Source organism: Bidens hawaiensis, unplaced genomic scaffold (assembly GCF_021521415.1).
Source record: "Bidens hawaiensis isolate Kalapana, Puna unplaced genomic scaffold, B.hawaiensis_p1.1 tig00002507_1, whole genome shotgun sequence".
NCBI classification, from domain to species: domain Eukaryota; kingdom Viridiplantae; phylum Streptophyta; class Magnoliopsida; order Asterales; family Asteraceae; genus Bidens; species Bidens hawaiensis.
This window is the reverse complement of record NW_027491137.1, coordinates 1,944,496-1,965,111: the sequence shown is the minus strand read 5'-3', so window position 1 is coordinate 1,965,111 and position 20,616 is coordinate 1,944,496. Positions and strand designations below refer to the sequence as shown.

Sequence of the window (20,616 nt, the reverse complement as noted above, 5' to 3'; positions counted from 1 at the left end):
CCTGCCCATATAACATACCAAAATGATAAAAGAGCATTCTCACGTTCATCTATTAGCCTTATTTCCTCCAGCTCCCTTGCTATTGTAGCAGCTATAGCCTTTGCCTCATTTAAGTGGCATTTAACTAACTTACCCTAAACAAGCACGTTATTGTTTAACTAAAAGGATAAGTAAAAGGAAAAAAAATCCAAAAAAGTGTGTTTGGTTGGTTTGGGGTGATCTACGTCATATTGGTATAATTTCGTCGTTAATGCGTTGACGCCCTTTAATGATGGTGGTGTTGCTGTTCGGCATATTGTATTTTATTAAAGTGTGTGAGGTGGCGGGGACGCCAACCCGAAACCCACAACCTTAGTAAGTTGAAATCCATACAATTAAGACCACAACACATACGATGACAAATAAGTGCATGGGCATCAAACATATACATATGCATGCCAACAATTGACATCCATCTTAATGGAAATCATTAACGAGAATTTTAGTAAACACATCCATTAGTGATAACTATGTTATCACTATAGTTATTACTAATAATCGAGCTTTTACTGAAGCTTCTTTTGCAATTGTCGGGTCAAGTTGTCAATAATCTTTGGTTACAGTTGCAACTTTCCATTGATTATCAAATACTTTTGAAGATCAGTTTTGACTTCCGCTAGGGGCGTGATGCTTGGACCTCCATTGTCGCTAAGGGCATTGCTCCTTGGATCCCATGAGGACAAACTCCAACCCCCGTTAAGGCACGATATCTCCTTGAAACCCCCATGCTCTAGGGTCTTCTCCTCTAAGAACCATTGAGGTTACATGGTGCTTAAAATCATAATGTGACATTTGTCAATTTCGGGTTATTTTATACTTGTATTCTTAATGTAAACCCGACCCGTTTTGTATCCCGAACCTTTCGATATTATCAAAATGATGAATTGTATGTTAAATATTTGTTTTATAGTTGTTGGATAAAAAAAAAACACCTTTTTCGGTTCTTAAAATTCCCCGAAAACGCTCAAAACGAACTCCAGGGACTAAAACTACCAAAATGGAGACTTGAAGGACCCATTTGTAGTTTGTGCTTTCTTGGATCTATAACCAACCCATTTTCATGAAACACCCTTTATGAAAGACACATTCAACTTACCCTATATATACACACCCATCTTCTTCATTTGTGCTTGCTCATTTCCTCATTTCTCTCTCAAATTCTTGAATTCTAAGGTTGTTCTTCATAAGCTAATCTTTCATTTTAACTAACTTCTCAATACTTAAAGCTTGATGTTACAACATATATATAATATACACTCCTTGTTTACCTTTGGTCTTTCATTTCTCCGGTCTCGGCCGGTTGAAATGCGGGCTAGTAAGGCAAGGTACATGGAGGACTTTGTAGTCCTTGTTTATATATTTAACAAATCTAACCATATAACTTGTTATACTTGCTTAACTTCTACATATTTTAGTTTATTGTTCATATTTTTCAAGTTCCATGGTATTGGGTATGTGGTGACTAGCCTCGGTTTCATCCCGAGTTGAGAACCGAACCAAAAACCGAACTTTTGCTTAAAAGCATTATTGTTAACTTTTTGAATGTAAAACTTGAGTATTATTATTTATAAGTTATTTTACAAGTTCCATGGTAATTGGGTTTGTGGTAACCATCCTCGGTCTTATTCCGAGTCAAGGAACGAACCAAAAACCGAACTTTTGTTTAAAAGCTTTATTGTTAACTTTTTGAATGTAAAACTTGAGTATTATTATTTATAAGTTATTTTACAAGTTCCATGGTAATTGGGTATGTGGTAACCATCCTCGGTCTTATTCTGATTCAAGGACCGAACCAAAAACCGAACTAAACCGAGTTCACTCGCTTAAGACACACAAGTGTGTTTTTAGCCACCAAAACTCATATTTTTCTTCAAGATTATATTTTAAATCAATTTTAGTTAATTTCTAAACATATTTGGCATGTCGGTAACCAACTTGATCTTATAACAAGTTCGAACCGATAAGGTCGTATACTCGCTTAACGAACGTTAAGGTTCTTAACAATAGAACTACATACTTGGTTAAGTCTATTTTGATTTTATTGAGTTATCTCATAACATTTATTATTTTGGGAAGTTAACTGTGAGCTTGGTCAATTATCAAGTCTCGAACCGACAAACCCGAACACTCGTTTAAACCTCGTTTTGGTATTCTTATAACCAAGGGTTTTGCAATATCGCATTTTAACCCACATTATTACTTAACATAGGTTGAGTAAAAAAAAGAAAAAAACTAATGAATAGAATACCGAGACCCGGTTTCGAGTAAACTTATTTTACAAAACTCGTTTATTTAATTTCTCAAATATTTACATTTTAAATCCTAAACTTTATTTATTTACTTTATTTGTCATGTATTTTATTTTAAACCCTTCCAAGACTACCTACTAACACAAGACCCGTTTAATATAGGTCTTGCTCGTTAAACCAATCTCTCCGATTATTCACGACACTATCTTTCAAGTTACTTGTTAATGTGAGTACTTTTTCATCTCCCGTTTTCCATCTTTCGTTTTGGGGGTGTCATTGCATACTTATTCAAATTCAAATAATTTATACTTGAGTCTTAAACCACAACACGTATTGTATATGTTTAGTTAAATAAATGCTCGATTTTGTGTTATATGCTTTACATGATTATGTGCAAATTCTTGAATGCTAAGGCGGGTAGCCTCTTGAATGCTAAGGTGGGTAGCCTCATCAAAGTATGATCATACGTTAATTCCGAGTATATATGGTATCCCCATATAGAAGGTGTCGTCAATGTATTCTTATTAACGATTTCATTATTGTCATCAATGTATTCTTATTGACGGTTCGTCAATGTATTCTTATTGACGGTTTTATTATCTAAATTGTTGCTGTTATTTATTGTTTTCATATACTAGTTGTGGATTTCATACTATATACTTATTTTCCAATACTATGAAAATTGCTCACCAACCTTCGTGTTGACAAACTCTATTTTATGCAATGTTACAGGTTTGATGTTAGCTTGATTGGATTACTTGAAGAAACTTATTATCTTGGCTTTAGAATATTAGATAATAAAAGAACAAGTTATTTGTTTATCTATCTATTTGGCATTTTGTATGAACAATTGTTGTGTTATTTATGATGATATGGATTTAAATGAGTTGTTTTAATATTGTAACTTTATAGTGTCATTGTGCAATGAGCAATCATGTCACGCCTCGATGTTTCCGCCTTCATTGGTCGGGGTGTGACAGATTGGTATCAGAGCCATCGACTATAGGATAGGTGGTTAGACGTAACAGCCTAGTATAGTTTATGCTCTAAGGTCCCTATACGTGTGCTCATACGTGTTTACCCTACTTGATTGTTTATTGCATTTATTAATTATTTATAAACTTGTTTAAAAATCTATCTCATCATAAATGTACACATACACACATTTTCAACAGTAGTCTAAGGTATTTTTACCTTAAAACAAAACACTAGTTTTTATATTGTATTTTATGAATCACAAGCTTAACTTGGATCTCGTTGTTTACAATCTCCTTAAAGCTAGGTTCTATAATTTGCTTTGTGACGACCGTAGGGAACGAAACACTTGATTCGATCATTTGACAAAAAGATTCCAAGAATCGAAGGTGAATTTACTTACCTGGGATGATTGGGTTTAGTGTTGGTTTATAGGTCAAGCAACTCGAGTTATATGAGCCGACAGTTTAAGTTGTCGTATGCGAGCGTTCCGGTCGCCTCCTTATTTTGGTGGTGAAAACATAAAAGCCACGGTGATACGTGGACAAGTGTTTTTAACATCTCGTTGTATCTCCGTTTTATTGTATGTTATTATCATGATTTGAGTCAACAACATGAAAGACGTGGTGATATGTGCACATGTTCGACTCCATATATATTACTTTTACATAAGTTTTTATTGCTGGGATATCAAATCATGGTGGTTTATGTACGATTTTCCCAACTATATATATGTTTACAAGAAATTTTGTTGTTTTTTTTTTGGAATATCAAATCATGGTGGTTCATGTACGATTTTTCCGACTATATACAAATTTCAACACTTCAAAATGTCCAAATTTTAAATTCTCGAAACTTTGAAACATATACTTATATATACGTTTTTATCATTTGGTTTATATATAAACTTTATTTCTACTAACATTCTCATCCTTATGACACTAGGATTCACGTAAAAAAAATGGTTACATACATCTTCTATTTTAAACTCAATGCCCTCAAATTCGCTACAATTCTTTATAATTTTTAGAATGCCTCCGCTACGACGCCACTACCGCAAGGACTCCAGACGCAAGATGGACACTTTAGTAGCCAAACAAGTCGCCGCTGTGATTCCCAAACTCCTAACTCACTTGCAAGCAAACCAACCTCCACCCGTTGTAGCACCCGTTGAACCCACACCCGCTCCCTACTTGTATAAACAATTTATCGGTGCTAACCCAACCAAATTCCTTGGTACGAACTGTGCAACTACCTTGTTGCAATGGTTTGAAAAGATGGAAAGTGTGTTTCGACACAGCGAGTGCCCCTAAGCGAAGAAAACTAATTTCGCTTCGAGCATGTTTATGGAAACTGCTTTTACGTGGTGGGGTAGTGTTATGCATCTCCAAGAAGCGGAAATTGCCATGAAGCTTTCATGGACCGAACTTAAGGAACTCATGATGAAGAAGTTTTGTCCCAAACACGAGCTCCAAAAGTTTGAAGCCGAATTTTGGGAATTGAAACAAGAAAGTGGTGATAATGCCGCTTACTCGCTCCGTTTTCATGAATTGAGCACCCTTGTACCTCATTTGGTTACCCCGCTCGAACGTAAAATCGACAAATACATTGGGGGTTTACCCATGCTAATTCGGGACTCAGTCATGAGTAGCAAACCCGAGAACCTTGAGGATGCAATTACTCTAGCCGGTGCGCTATCGGAGAACCATGTTAAGGCGGGTACCCTAACTATCAAGAAGAAAAGTGATAAAAGCAAAACCGAACCCGCACCTCAAGCCAAAGTTGACCACCACCTCAAGCCATCAACTACTCAAACTCTTCCCGCCACAACAACAAAAAGAAATCCAAAAAAAAGCACTGAAACTATGCCGTTACCCAACCGCAACCGCAACAACAACCCCAAGCTTCCCCACAAAATCGAAAACCCTATACCGGTACTTTTCCACCATGCAACAATTGTCAACTTCATCACCCATCTCACTTACCTTGTCGCCATTGCACCATTTGTAACCGTTTTAGCCATCTAAATAGCACATGTCGTTCCGCACAACGTACTCAACCCAACAAACCAAGAACCACTCCACAAAACACCCAAAACAGCTTTGCACCTTACCCGCAAAACCCTCCTCAACAACCCCGAGCTTACTTTAACTGTGGTGACCCAAATCATTTCCACAACAATTGCCCACGACTCACTTTTGCAAACCAAGCCCAAACCGTAACCATACCCTACTATCAAACCCAAGCCTACCAAGTCCAAACCTACCAACCTCAACTTCCCCAACTCAATGCACCACTCATCCAACCCATGCAAGCCATCCAAGCACCTCCTCCTCCACCCCCTCATGCACCTCAAGGAAATCCCGGTAACCAAGGACGAGCTTTTATGATGAATGCTAATCAAGCTCAAGTGGCAAACGATGTTGTGAACGGTATGTTTTTAGTGAACGAGCATTTGGCTTCTATATTATTTGATACGGGTGCCGATAGAAGTTTTATTTCATTAAAGTTTGAATCTACTCTTGCCGTACCTCGCACTAAACTTTCTCGACCCTTTTCTGTCGAAGTCGCCAATGGAAATTCTATCACCATAAACTCGGTCCTTCGTAATTGTTCTCTCACTCTTTGTAAGCGTAAATTCTCCATCGATCTCATTCCGATGCAAATGGGAAGTTTCGATGTCATAGTTGGCATGGATTGGTTATCTTTGCACCGTGCTGAAGTCGTTTGTAATGATAAATTCATTCGCATTCCGCTTGTCAACGGTAAAACTCTCAAGGTCTATGGCAAAATGTTTCCTAAAAGGCTCAATCTCATGTCGTGTTCTCAACCGCAAAAATACTTACGCAAAAAGTATGTTCCGTTCCTAGCCCAAGCGGTGGTAAAAGACCACAAGGAAAGAAAAATCCAAGATATCACAATTGTTGTTGATTTCCTCGATGTCTTTCCAGATGATGTTACCGGTCTTCCACCCATTCGTTCGGTTGAATTTCGAATCGATCTTGTGCCCGGCGCAATGCTCGTGGCCAAGGCTCCTTACCGTTTAGCCCCGTCGGAAATGCGAGAGTTATCAAACCAACTCGAAGAACTTTCCGACAAAGGATTTGTTCGTCCAAGCTCCTCTCCTTGGGGCGCTCCCGTCCTCTTCGTGAAAAAGAAAGATGGCTCATTTCGCATGTGCATCGATTATCTTGAACTCAATAAACTTACTATAAAAAATCGTTATCCTTTGCCACGAATCGACGACCTCTTAGATCAACTCCAAGGCGCAACGTGTTTCTCCAAAATCGATCTTCGATCGGGATATCATCAGTTGCGTGTTCGCGAAGAAGATATTCCAAAAACCGCATTCCGTACTCGATATGGACATTTTGAATTTTTGGTCATGCCCTTCGGGTCAACCAATGCACCCGCGGTATTTATGGATCTCATGAACCGCGTTTGCAAACCGTTTCTAGATAAATTCGTTATTGTCTTTATTGATGACATTCTCATCTTCTCTAAATCCAAAGCCGAGCATGAGCATCACTTGCGTTCAATTCTCGAAGTCTTAAGAAAATTGCTCACCAACCTTATTGTCCAAAACTATGAAAATTGCTCACCAACCTTCGTGTTGACAAACTCTATTTTATGCAATGTTACAGGTTTGATGTTAGCTTGATTGGATTACTTGAAGAAACTTATTATCTTGGCTTTTGGATATTAGAAAATAAAAGAACAAGTTATTTGTTTATCTATCTATTTGGCATTTTGTATGAACAATTGTTGTGTTATTTATGATGATATGGATTTAAATGAGTTGTTTAAATATTGTAACTTTATAGTGTCATTGTGCAATGAGCAATCATGTCGCGCCTCGACGTTTCCGCCTTCATTGGTCGGGGTGTGACAATATAAGTTTGATTGAGCATGTATGGCATGTCTTTTAACTCGTATCAAAGTTTAATATGATTTCTCATTTGGTACTTTAAGTAATTCGTTATTGTCTAAATAACTTGATAACACTAAATTCATCAACATATATAACAAAACATATACTGAGCTATAGGAGAGTGTATAAAAGTACAAAAATAAGCACACATACTTTAAAATATCCATTATACATGCGTCATCCTCCTTTGAGAAGAAAGGTACATGGCAGATGATAGTGGTTGTGTTTGACCATAGAGTTAAATACGGTTTAGCTCACGCGGTTTGCTCCATATGAACATTTTTGTCTAAATGTGTAAATTCGAATTTTACTCAACTATTATTATTATTATTATTATTATTATTATTTATTTTTTTTTTTCAATCAACTCCATGTTTTTAACTCTGTTAATTGTTAGATCTCTATACAAGGACATTTTACTATTTTAGTATTTATACCTAAAGTAGAATTATTTATACGCATTTACATAAAAAATAATAATCTAAAGCCTATCTTATAAATGATCCTTACTGAAAACAACACTCACTATAACCTTATCTTGTCCGTATTAATTCGATACACTCTCTAAACATATTTCAAACACATTCGTTGACACTGCACCACCGCCCCTGACACCATTGACCCTCTTATGATAGCCATTGATGACACCATCACCCGTATTGCCATTGTTGTTACCTTTACCACCGCCGCAAACACCCTAACACCACCTCGTCATCTTCACTGCAAGGAGGCCCATGGGCTGTGTAGGCTAGTCCACTTCACAAGGCCCAAAATTTTTAAGGACGCAAAAGAAATCAACTTCTATCTATGTATTAATACATAAGTGAAAAGCAAGCACTAAAAATTTGTAAAACACTACGTTGCATAGTTGGTAAGCTCCACCATTTGCTAGTTGAAGAACTCGGGTTTGAAACCTAGCTGCGTATGATTTCTTTGATTTCAAAATTTCTTTACTTTTTTAAGTTGGGTTATGTTTCCCTTTTTTTCATTTCAAAATTACTTTACTTTTTTATTATTTGATATATTCATGTTAACTTCTTTTTTTATATTATATTTTATTTATACATCTTTGATTGTAATAAAAATTTCCTTACTTTTTTTATTATTTGATATATTCATGTTCATTTCTTTGTTTGCATTAACATCTTTTTTTATATATTTTATATATAATTTTTTTATATAAAACCATAACTAATTTAATACTCACTTAAAAATTGTAAAATAAAAGCCTATTTAGTTTCTAATAATTTAAAGGATAAAACATATTTGTATTGTAGGCCAAACAAACTTATTATGATTCATATTTTTATTTCTTTTTTAAAACGTTTTAAATGTAGTCCATTTTTTAACTCGCACATGGGCCCTTAAGGTTCCCTGCATTGACTGAAAGCACCACCGAGACCCCACGGCCACCACCATCACCATGTCTTCTAGCATCCCAGAAAAGAATGAGATATTGGATTTTAATATTCCAAATTTTGGCCTATTTGCCGATATTAATCTCAACTTTTACTCTATTAGCCTCCACTGAGCATTTTCTTAACAGGAACTAACTCGGTTAGTTTTAAAGCAAAATATATCCTTTCTTCAAGTTGAGGTAGACAAATGAAATATGTAATTTAACTTAAAAACTCACCACCACGGCCGTCGCCGCCACCACCACCACCGACACCGCCACTGCTGCGACCGTTGTTGCCGACATCGCCACCACCACGATTGTCGCCACCACCACTTGTTTATGAAGCAAGAGTTTGAAATGGGATATTGGATTTTAGTATTCCAAACTTTGGTCTTTTGGCCGGCAATAATAATTGTAAAAATTTTCAAACAGGCGGAGGTGGTGGTGGTGACGGTGTCGGTGGCTGCAACAGTGGTGGTGGTGGCGATTCCGGCAGCGGCGGTCGCGTTGGTGGCGGCGGCAGTGGTAGTGGTCGCGACAGGGCGGCCATGGTGGTGAGTTTTTAAGTTAAACTGTATTTTTCATTTGTCTCCCTTAACTTGGAGAAATTATATATTTTGCTCTAAAACTAACCGAGTTATTTCCCATGAAGAAAAGGCTCAGCGGAGGTCAATAGAGTGAAGTTGGGATTAATATAGGCAATTATTAAGTTGGGATTAATATCGAGCAATAGATCAAAGTTTGGATTATTAAAATCCAATATCTCTAGAAGAATACAATGTGGGGAACCTATTTTGATTTTTAATTTTCAAAGGCAAATTGGATTTTAATAATCCCAACTAACTGCTATTGGCCAATAATAATCTCAACTTCGTTTATTGCCATTGGTGGACCCAAATTTAAAAAAATTGGCTTTCAATGGTCCCCCATTAAATAAAACTTAACGACGTTAGGTTTTTCCCGAATTTCAAACTGATTTTTTAGGGCTTTTGATCGGAATGAGGATACGAGCCGATCGATGTAAAACGTAGCTCGAAACGGTGTTTCAAACAGCTTAATTTTTGTTAATTTGAAGTTCAAACACCCTATTTGAAGCGCTAATCAAGCCGTTTGGAACATCGTTTCTAGCTATGTTTTAGATCAATCGACTCGTATCCTCATTCCGATCAAAAGCCCTAAAAGATCAGTTTGAAATTCAGAAAAAAACTTAACGCCGTTTAGTTTTTTTAACCGAAGACCATTGAGAGCCAATTTTTTCAAATTTGAGACCAACAGTGGCAATAAATGAAGTTAAGATTATTATCGACCAATAGCATTTAGTTGGAATTATTAAAATCCGATTTGCCTTTTTGAACAAGAATTTATTTTAATAAGTCTAATTTGGTTAGACTCTTGTTTTTAACCTTGGAATTGTTATTTTTTATAAGCAACCCAACCCGTTTTTAACATGAAGCCATTTTGGTCGTGTGTCGCCACGCTTCCATTTTACCAATCATTTGAAGAACATCCAACAGGTTTTTGAAACAAGCGATATTCGAACCATTTATATATATACCTTTGAGATTTTAAAGTGTTGGAATCAGATCCAATAATTTATCTCTTTGATCCGGCAATGGGGCTCCTCAGCATCATTCGGAAAATCAAACGCAAAGAAAAAGAAATGCGAATTCTAATGGTGTATGCATTTCATTTGTTTGGTTAGATATTTAAATACAAACCATACATGTATGCTGATGAATTTGTGGTTACATCTACAGAGGACTTGACAATTCGGGGAAGACGACAATAGTGTTGAAGATCAATGGTGAAGACACGAGTATTATCAGCCCTACTCTTGGCTTCAACATCAAAACCATCACCTATCATAAGTATGCATGCTCTCTCTCACATACACACACTATCAGCATAGATAAACCATGCATATAATAATGTTACACATACCTATATTATAATTCTTGAACGAGTGATTAGCAATTGAACCATTGTATGCAGTGGTGAAGCTTGGACGAGAACGCTGGGGAGGTGGGGGGGGGACTCAAAATGTATTTTTATTTTTATTTTTAATTATAAAAAAGGGGTGGGCGAGCGGGCTCAAATTTTCGGTCAAAAACGGCTAAATTTTCCCAACGTATAAAAATTTCAGGGTGAAAAGGGATAAATTTACACTACTACGCAAAAAAACAGGGGGAGCCGGGGCCACCCCTGGCCTTCACTAAGCTTTGCTGGTGATTGTATGTGATATTTCATTTCTGAACAACTAACAATCTAACATACTTGTAGATAGGAAGAAGATTGACGATTCGAATGTTTCTTTATTGATCTTCTAAAGAAATAACTAGGTAATAACAAGGAAATAAATAATAAGTGATTAAAGTAAAATATGCCGGATTATTTCTTGTATTTTCAGAACAAGCTGTTGTAACTTGGGAACTGTATTTTTGTCTAATGTGATCACAGAGGTGTAACATGTGATAAAAATTGGGAAAGGTTGGCTCCTGTTCAACTGACATAACAAGGTATCTACTGAACTACATTGTCCCGACCAGTCTGATGCTCAACATAAAGGCATGCCTCATAAGCTTGCTTACCCAATGCTGTCGAGGAATAGTGGTGATCCAGCGATCTGTTTTCTAGGAGATATATTAAGCTTAAAGGGTCACTTTCAATCTGAAACTTACTAGCCCACAAATAAGGGCATTCTGTTGCAAGACAGCCCTTGTTCCTGTACCTTAAGTATCACATCTGAATAATTGCTCACAACGATGCTCGCTCAACAAGTATCGTAGATTCTCTGTTTTTCTTGCCTTTGGTTAAGGCTTAGCATATTTTGCGTGGACAAAGATTGATTAGTCTGATTTAGGTCAACCAGTGGTTGTGCTAGAGTGCTAATGCTTTCTCGCTTCATCTCTTTAAATTGGGCGTGAGTGCATTCCTGATCTTCGCTTCATGAAGGCCTCAAGATGTTGTTGGGACTGTTAAATCCGTGTTGCAGTGCTCTCATACCACTTATGGTGTAGGATTTTCTTACAGATCTCGGTAGACAGTGTAGGTTTGTAGTTTGGAAATAGTCAAGATATCTCTTAGAATGGTGTGCTAAGTCACATTCAGTTCAGTATATTGATGGTGTTCCAAATCTTTAATCGGATAATTTTAAGAGAAAACAAGAAAGAGTATGCTTTTCTGTATGAAAACCGCACGAGAAAATTTCACGTGTAAAACAAACCAAAGGACTTCTTTGTAAAACATTCCTGAATGCTCAAGTTCGTTATGTATGCAAGTGTTTATGTATATAGATAAGTTTGTTATCATCTTTTTATTTCTAGAATCGGTCAGCGCATAATAGACTGACGTCTTGAGATCTGAACTCATAATCTAATTGTGAAGGTTCACAACCCACTTGGTTTTATGCTTTTACTCTTGATCATTACCTTTGGTAGTGTAAATATGGAACTAATTTTTTAAAAACTAACTTAAATATAATGGCAAGTACACCCTTAACATATGGGATGTTGGGGGTCAAAAGACTATAAGATCTTACTGGAGAAACTACTTTGAGCAAACTGATGGATTGGTATGGGTTGTTGACAGTTCAGATCTTAGAAGACTCGACGACTGCAAATTTGAGCTCGATAATCTATTAAAGGAAGAGGTAACTCCCACTTTGACTTTGTTGTTCCAAACTTATCATTCCATGACTTTGGATATAAATTCTATCATTGACTTTCTTATTATGTTGGAACAGAGGTTATCAGGAGCTTCGTTACTCGTTTTGGCTAATAAACAGGATATACATGGTGCTCTTTCGCCACATGAAATCGCCAAAGTAAGTGTTTTGTGATTAAAATGTGCATTAGTTTCCAATTAGTTGACTTGATGTTTATGTATGACTATTATAAGGTACTGAAATTGGATGACATGGACAAAAGCCGACATTGGAGGATTGTAGGATGCAGTGCATACACTGGAGAGGGGTTGCTGGAGGGATTTGATTGGTTGGTTCATGACATTGCTTCGCGTATTTATGTTCTTGATTAGTTGGAGAAATACTGGTATTCCGTGCTAGCGCGCATGATGGTGCATACTTAATTTTCAAATCCAGCTCCAATAGTGCATTTGAAACTTTATAATCAGGAATATATTATTATATGCAGATGTTGAAATGTCAATATTAAAACTTGCAAGTTGTGATGCAATATGTTCAATGAAAATAACCCTTAACCTCACTTTCCAAGTGCACATTTACAAAAGCAGAAACGCTAATATGATATGCGTCTCGCAGTTGTATACTTAAAACTTCTTGTAGTTTTCTCAAAAGAGTATATAGGAGTGCGATTATAAGCAGTTGCAAGTTAAAGATATTTTTTCTACTTCAAAAAAAATTCTTGCTCATTTATAAGTTCACAGTCAGGAAATCAAAAGCTTGGCTCAGAGTCACGACACACCGTGCCCCGTGGCCATGAGAAGGCAGGCATTGTTGTGCTTGCTAACTTGGGTGAAAACCAACAAATTGGTCAAGCTAACAATAATCATCCATTTTAATTTTCAATTGTAGTCAAAACAATCTATTAAACCACAAAGCAAAAGGAGAAGATAAGCAATTTTGAAATGTCATCAGTAATTCAGTAGTACGTTACAGCGCCAAATTTCGATTTACAAAGCCTAATGTATTTACATTGTCATCATAAATCGAACGCCAAAACATCAGAATGAAGATTTTTTTTTCAACAATGATAAGCAGCCTTCAAAAGAGCAAAACATCAAGAAAGATATCCGGTCCTCATGAATGTTTTCCTGCCTCTTTCATAACCAACAGATTCTGCAAAGTTCCAAGTTCAATTTAGAATCAGAGAGAAAAATATGACAAATATTATGTGCAAGGGATAGAGATTATTGATACTGACCTTAAACTTGTAGGGTCACCACTCATAGTAATCAAACTTGATAGTGTCATGAGAATCTAGGTTTTTTATCAGCCGGCTTCAAAATTTGAAAAGAACACATTAAGCTTTCATCAACACTCATCATTGTACCGGCATTATCAAATTCACCACAATAATTAGGGGCAGAGAATATAGTAACAAGCTGCCTATCAGCAAAGAATTCATACCCATCTTCAACAACCTACGCAATATAACATTTAAGATTGCATCAGCATTTTCAGACAGACCAACTATTTATGAACAGGCCAATCCAGGTAGTGTTTTTTCTCAAGTAAAGCAGGTCTGAGAGTTTCCCAAGTTGTCATTTTTAATGCATAAAACTTCGCTTCATTTCATTCATATAAGAATAAGATTATTATTAAAATAATATAAATGTTGTAATCATACTAGACACTAAATTTTCAGGGTCAATAGTGGCAAAACTTTATATACAAGAGTTTAACCCGTTTTGACCCAATAATCGCATGGTCCATCCAATTATTCATTATTCAAATCGGGCTTGAAAAATCCAAATTTTGAACTGAACCAAACTGAATTCGAGTAACGAAATTTAGGTATCTCGAACCGTATTGAATCAAATAACCCGAATTCGTGTTATAAATTATTTTCATTTTGTAATATATTTTACTTACGATTTATCAAATTAGGCTTCAAAATTAGTTGTGTTTTTGATATGATAATATATCTATAATATTCTTTTATCTAACACATTTATAATTTTGAACCTTTTCTTTTTGCTAATTCGGTTCAAAATTCAAATAAACTAAAATCGAATAAGCTTATTCAAATCAGGTTTGCAAAATTTATTCGAATTAAGTTTCAAAACTTTCAAATTCAAATAACCCAGGTAACTTGAAAATCGATTTGATGAACGGTACCCTTCCACCCATTTTCTCACCTATAAACAAACTATAAAAAAAATATAAACTAACCTGATGAGCACGACAAATAAGATCCATATCATGCAACATTAAAAACTCAGACACCTTATCAGCCCCAAAAGTGTACGACACACCCCTATCATTCATCCCCCACCCCTTAACATCCCGACTCGGATCTGACCAAAGCAAATCACAAAGCAAACCCGAGTCCGGGACATCAGTCGGACGGGTCAAGTTCCTTATCTGATCCAAGTTAGTCAAATCAGGTGAAAGACCACCGTGCATACATAATATTTTATCATCTATAAGTGCAGCACAGGAAGACAGTTAAAACAGTCAGTAAAAACTTTCCAAATTCAAACATTGAAACGGCGTTTGCATTCATCATAAAATCCATATATTCGGTTGATGGAAGCACATTCGTGGTTTCCTCTTAACAGGAAGAAATTTTCAGGGTATTTGATTTTGTATGCAAGTAAAAGGCATATGGTTTCTAGACTCTGTTTCCCGCGGTCCACGTAATCTCCGAGGAACAAATAATTTGATTCGGGAGGGAATCCGCCATATTCGAATAACCGTAAGAGGTCGCCATATTGTCCATGAATGTCACCTGGAAAACAAAATATACAAATTTCATGTCACTCTTAACTTATATTATGTTAGATGCAGATCTAGCATAATTAGTATAACTTACATTGCTAGATAAAAATACACTATAAATAAAGCATGAGTGACCACTTAGCGGTTAATCAGCCTATCAACCTATGTGGTCATCAAGTGCATTTGAAAACACTTTGGATGACTTTTAACCATTTTGACCCAATCGACCCATTTTACCCATGTATATTTCAGTTAAGCTTTAAAACTTTAGCCTTTTGATACATTGGGAGTAAGATACAACCCAAATACCCATTTATAACATTTAACAGATCTTTTTGATACCTGAAATGAGCAACTGGACATGAAACCGGTATGTTTTACACGCCTCTAATAAAACTATAAAGAATAAACGATATGAAGTTAACATGCATAGAGAAACCTAGCAGATTACTACTGCCCTCAGAATTAACTTTGCATTTCCTATGTCTCACCAATTCAGCAAATCCATCACCTACCATGGTGATATTGCAAAATTTGTAGCTATAAACTTGCAAAAAGAACTCACTTGAAAAAAAAAAAAAAAGAAGACGACTAATTTTTTCTGTTATATGTAGGCTGGCTTATAAGATGCTAAGCAGTTAATGTGGAAAAATATTGGATATCGGTATCGGTTATCGCAGTGAGATATCGGTGGGATATCGGTAATTTTAATATCATGTAAAATTCATTTATATAGCAATTTAACACTAATAATTTAGTATAGTCTCCTACCATTAACAAATTAACCTTTTTGCAAATTGCAAAACACTAACAATCGTAGCAAGTAAAAATTGATTAAGACTTAAAACAATAACATTGAACACTATAAGTTGATAATTAAGACTTAAAACACTGATATCAGGAATATCGGTGATAATATCGGCCAACTATTAGTCCAATATCGGTCAAATATTGGTCAACATCGTTGATATTATCGGTATCGATATTCTGCACCGACATTCTGACTTATATATCGCTAAGGGACCGATAACCGATATATCGGCGATATCGACTGCATAGATAAGATGATAAGAAAAAAATGGCCAATAAATGTTTTGCATGTCACATAAGGATGGAGAGTAAGGCATAGATAGCCAGTTTACGCCTATAAACCATGTTATGTCATTTAAGTGCCATGAAGTATAGAGATTTCGCATGCATCACTAGATTCCTTCAAAGTATAACCTCTACAGTCTACTACTACACTAATTTCTTGCATAATTTACGGTCATAGGAATTTTAAAACTACAAGTTCACACCCACAACAGACCAAAATCTAACGGTCCTCCATGCTAAAAGAAATTAAGAATATAGGTATCGTTTTAGCTAATGATATTCGATAACAGTCTCCAAGAAGTTTCATCACAAACTTGTCAGTCCATACTATATAGTCAATTTATACGGCCGGTTGTCGGTGTTGTCTCTATAATCATTCATCAAACAAACTTCTGATTTAGGGCTGCCTGACTCTTCAACAGCACAATACTTCTATAGGTTTCTAGTACCATTAGCAATTTAAAATAATAATAATAATAATAATAATAATAATAATAATAATAATCAAACAACAGGTGAAATGCCCTATATCCTGAAAAAAAAACGTGTCTAATTTGATGAATATGAAATAGCAAGAAACAAATATTATTATTACCGCAGATCTTGATGGGAGCTTCAAGCTCTAAGAGATTAGGCTGCTGAAGGAAGATATCGCGAGAAGTGGAACAGAGTAAACGGATCTCGGCTTCGGAGAGCTGAACCTGGCGCGTGGTCCTGGCTTGCCGGAACTCCAGCAGGCGGTTGATGATGTCATCGAGTAAGGCAGGGTTCATGCCATTGATAGATAGATAGGAACCCTAGATCTCGCCGCCCAAATTTGGAATGGCTTTTTGCTTTGCTTGTTACTTGTGTTTGTTTCTCGGAATAATATTAAAGAATGAGTAGGAGGAAAAGTTGCGAAGCTATATTATTATTATTATTATTTAATAGCTTATGCGCATGTACAAGTGGTGATAGCATTGGAATATTATATAAAATATATATAATTTGGATGGATTAAATTACAGATAGAGAGATGCCGGAGGGAGGAGAAAGGGGTTGGCTGCAGCTCCGGTGGGCAGAAATGCCGCGTTTTGGGATCAAATTCCATTGAGGATCATAAGCTTTAATGTTTTATTTTTCCATTGAATAAAAAATTACAATTTATAAAATCATCAAATGTTGTGGAATAGATCATGTAAAATACTTTTTTAAACAAAATTACAAAAATTGTCCTTTTATCTTTCATCCAAATTTCACTCGTAGTTTCTTATTTTCAAAATTGATCTCTTTTGTTCTTTACGTTTCATAATCCAACAGCGTTTGTCATTTTCGTCTAACCCAGTTAATTTTTCTCGTTAAGTCTGGTCATGTGCATGCCTTGAACATGAGGGCAACTTAGTCATTTTACCATCTTCAAGGTCTCCAGTAGCCACCGCCGCCACCGTCTTCTCAGACAAAAAAAACCAGCTCCACCTTCACTCCCACCAAACACGATTGCGACAAAGAAAACCACCTTCACACATTCACTCACCACTCCTAATTCCCCAATTCCTACCAATCAACCATGGTTGAAAAATCCGACCAAGAATCCAGATCTCCGCCCACACTCAAATCCAATCCCCGCTACAACTCACCCTTAACCCAGGTGGGTCTCATCGGACTGGTCTGCTTCTACTGTCTAGGGATGTTCATCGCCTTGCCCGGCATGGGTGGCGGCGGCCAGGTGGACCACACCGCCACCAACAACGCCAACACCGCCCTCTACACCACCTTCGCCGTCTTCGGTGTCACACCCCAACCTACTGCGGAATATGCCGGGGCGCGACATAATTGTGTCATAGCTCAAAAGACACTAAAGTAAATACACGTGTCAATATCTAAATTATTTATTTCATATAACTCAAGTACGCAAAAACACAAACATTATCTAGAAATAAATAAACATTACAACTTAGATAAATAAGAACAAAATCCGTCTTTATTACTCATGCAACCTAAAGTCCAGTCTACTTTTTAATCTCTTGCTTCATCCAATATAGCTACCTGCGCCATGCGTGAAATTACATAGTTTGTCAATATAAAGTTGAGCAAGTAAACACGGTTTTTTAATACATATAATATTGAAAATGGCAATTCCTTGAAATAAATATGAGCTACTACAACTAGCATAACAATAATACAAAAGTTGTCTTTTCACTCGAATCACATAGATAACGAGCTACTCTGATGACGTATGATCATACTAATGAGGATGAGGATGAGATACCAACCACCAAAACATAAAATAAACACATAGTCATATTTGCACGTATAACTAATTGAGCAATATCATATGACGGAAATAATGGAATTGTAGTGAAATAAAACGATTGAGTTGTGAACGCATAACGCCCCCAAAATGTAAAACAGTGAAAAAGGGGGATGTGAATTACTTACCTTACGGTTGGAAAGAGTGTTGATACAATGATAAAAAGTTACGGTGGCAACAGTTGCGCTTCTCGAGACACGTCAATAAAAACGCCCTAATTGCTAATGACGAAATTAATCAACAAACGAAAATTTTAAGAGGCTTATAATGGATTTGCGATTTGATGGTATTTTGAGATTAAAGATCTATTATATTAATTGTTAAAATAAATTTGGTGATTATTATATATTAATGATTATTTATCACTTATATTTTGTATTATTATTATTATTATTATTATTAATATTAGCGATTGTATTAATATTTACCTATAAGCATGTATTTATAAATCAATAAACATTATAAATAATCTATAATTAACCATAAACTTATATATAATATGTTTGATAAAAGAAATATATTATACGCATGCATATTTATTTATTAACGGAATAAATTATTAGAAACTACAATCTAGCTCAATTTATTATTATTATTATTATTATTATTATTATTATATATACACATGGAATATATTAATCGATAAGAAACTAAAAGCTCCTTTACTAAAATTATTTTGTATTTATTATATAATTAACTATTATATATGATTATAATAATATAAATATTAATATATATATTAATGGGAAAGTTAAACACAAATTCACTTCGAGCGCTAATGGGTTGTTAGTTCGGTTCATTTTAATGTATGACCAATATATATGTACGTTTATTGGCATTTCATTTACTCACCATTTACATATGAATTGTGATTTACCTATATATATATATATATATATATATATATATATATATATATAAACACACTAAAAATTATGTATTATTACTGTTTTGGTCAAAAATTAACAAAGGTGATTTCGTAACCAAATTAGTAACTGGGACTTGGTGCTTGCTTGAAATGAATGGAAAAATTCTAGAAAACAGAGATTTGTTGCGAGGAAAAAACCCGTTATCCTGAGGATAACAAGAAAAAAACCCCGGGTGGTGAAAACTATCACCACCAGTTTATTAATAACAAAAATCGGTTACAAGTAGTGGAGCTCAAACTGGATCGTGATTACAGAGTGCGAGTACTACTAAGTCTCGAGTGATAAGAGTGTTAAAAAGTGTCTAAAATAATCCAAGTGAGCTCTATTTATACATAAAAGAAGCTAACTAATCTTCCTAAAATTCCGGAGATAATAGACTCCTTCCAATTAGCCGTTTTATTCCCACGTTTTCTTTTTGACCACGTTCTATTTGAAGTAACCCAGCTGCAATTCCGAATCTTTAGGCAATCGTGGTAACGTCCCTTGACCTGGTAAACAAGGAAAGACAACGAACAATTTATTAGTTATACAACATATTTAGGATACCTGTTACCTTGGAGTTATGCTGAACATATTGCTTGCTAAGGATGCCGAAAATCCGAGCCCTAATAATTGTCCCCAAATTTAACGGCTGTTTTCATGGATTACAGCTGTAAAATTTTTTGAAATTTGAACTCCGCATGCGTGATGGATCGGCCGCACGTGTCAATCATCCGTGACCGAGTAAACCCTAGGTTATCCTTATAATTACGTAGATAAATAAACCTTTCACTCATCGATTCTTCTATCCAGGTAATCCTTTCTTTTTCTTCATCTTCTACAATTATGAGTCCAAAACCCCATGCCTCAGGCATTGAAGATTTTATCTCACAAAACCTTCTTGCAAGCCTCGCGAGTGAAATATGTACCTTTAACAACACCGACATTATGAACCTACAATATCGAGGCTATTTCCCTCAGGGAATCGTTTTCCAGCCTTTCGACCCAGCCGTTCTGTCTAATCTTGTTTTCAAGACCTGGATTTGCTTTCCGTATTTGCCATTCAAAATTGGTTTTTCGTACCCTTTTCCCCTTTTCACCACCGAGTTCTTTAATAGAACTGGTCTTAGCTTTGCCAAAACCATGACCATGGTTTGGAGGACCTTATTTGTGCTGGAAAGGTTAATCGCCGATCATGCCATTGATTTCAGTCTTTCTAAACTTGCTTTCGTCTATGAACTCCGTAGTCACGCTTCCTCAAGATACCTTCTCAAGACCAAGTCTGTCCGAACCCCACTCATTTTGAGAA

General features: G+C 35.8%; 1 protein-coding gene and 1 pseudogene across 2 annotated transcripts; one reads left to right on the top strand and one right to left on the bottom strand.

The window, feature by feature from the left end:
- The first annotated feature begins 10,205 nt into the window (after window positions 1–10,205).
- Window positions 10,206–12,658, top strand: LOC143619748 (ADP-ribosylation factor-like protein 2). The gene is made up of 6 exons (XM_077091605.1): window positions 10,206–10,270; window positions 10,351–10,461; window position 10,737; window positions 12,081–12,242; window positions 12,336–12,416; window positions 12,491–12,658. The coding sequence occupies exons 1-6, from the start codon at window positions 10,206–10,208 to the stop codon at window positions 12,626–12,628; spliced, it is 558 nt and encodes a 185-aa protein (XP_076947720.1). The 3' UTR covers window positions 12,629–12,658.
- Window positions 12,659–13,355: 697 nt separating this feature from the next.
- Window positions 13,356–16,940, bottom strand: LOC143619823 (serine/threonine-protein phosphatase PP1 isozyme 2-like; annotated as a pseudogene). Its single transcript, XR_013151241.1, has 4 exons — window positions 16,705–16,940; window positions 14,466–15,024; window positions 13,495–13,714; window positions 13,356–13,409 (listed from the first exon to the last, which is right to left on the bottom strand). The product of XR_013151241.1 is annotated as a serine/threonine-protein phosphatase PP1 isozyme 2-like (transcript).
- Between the last annotated feature and the right edge of the window lie 3,676 nt (window positions 16,941–20,616).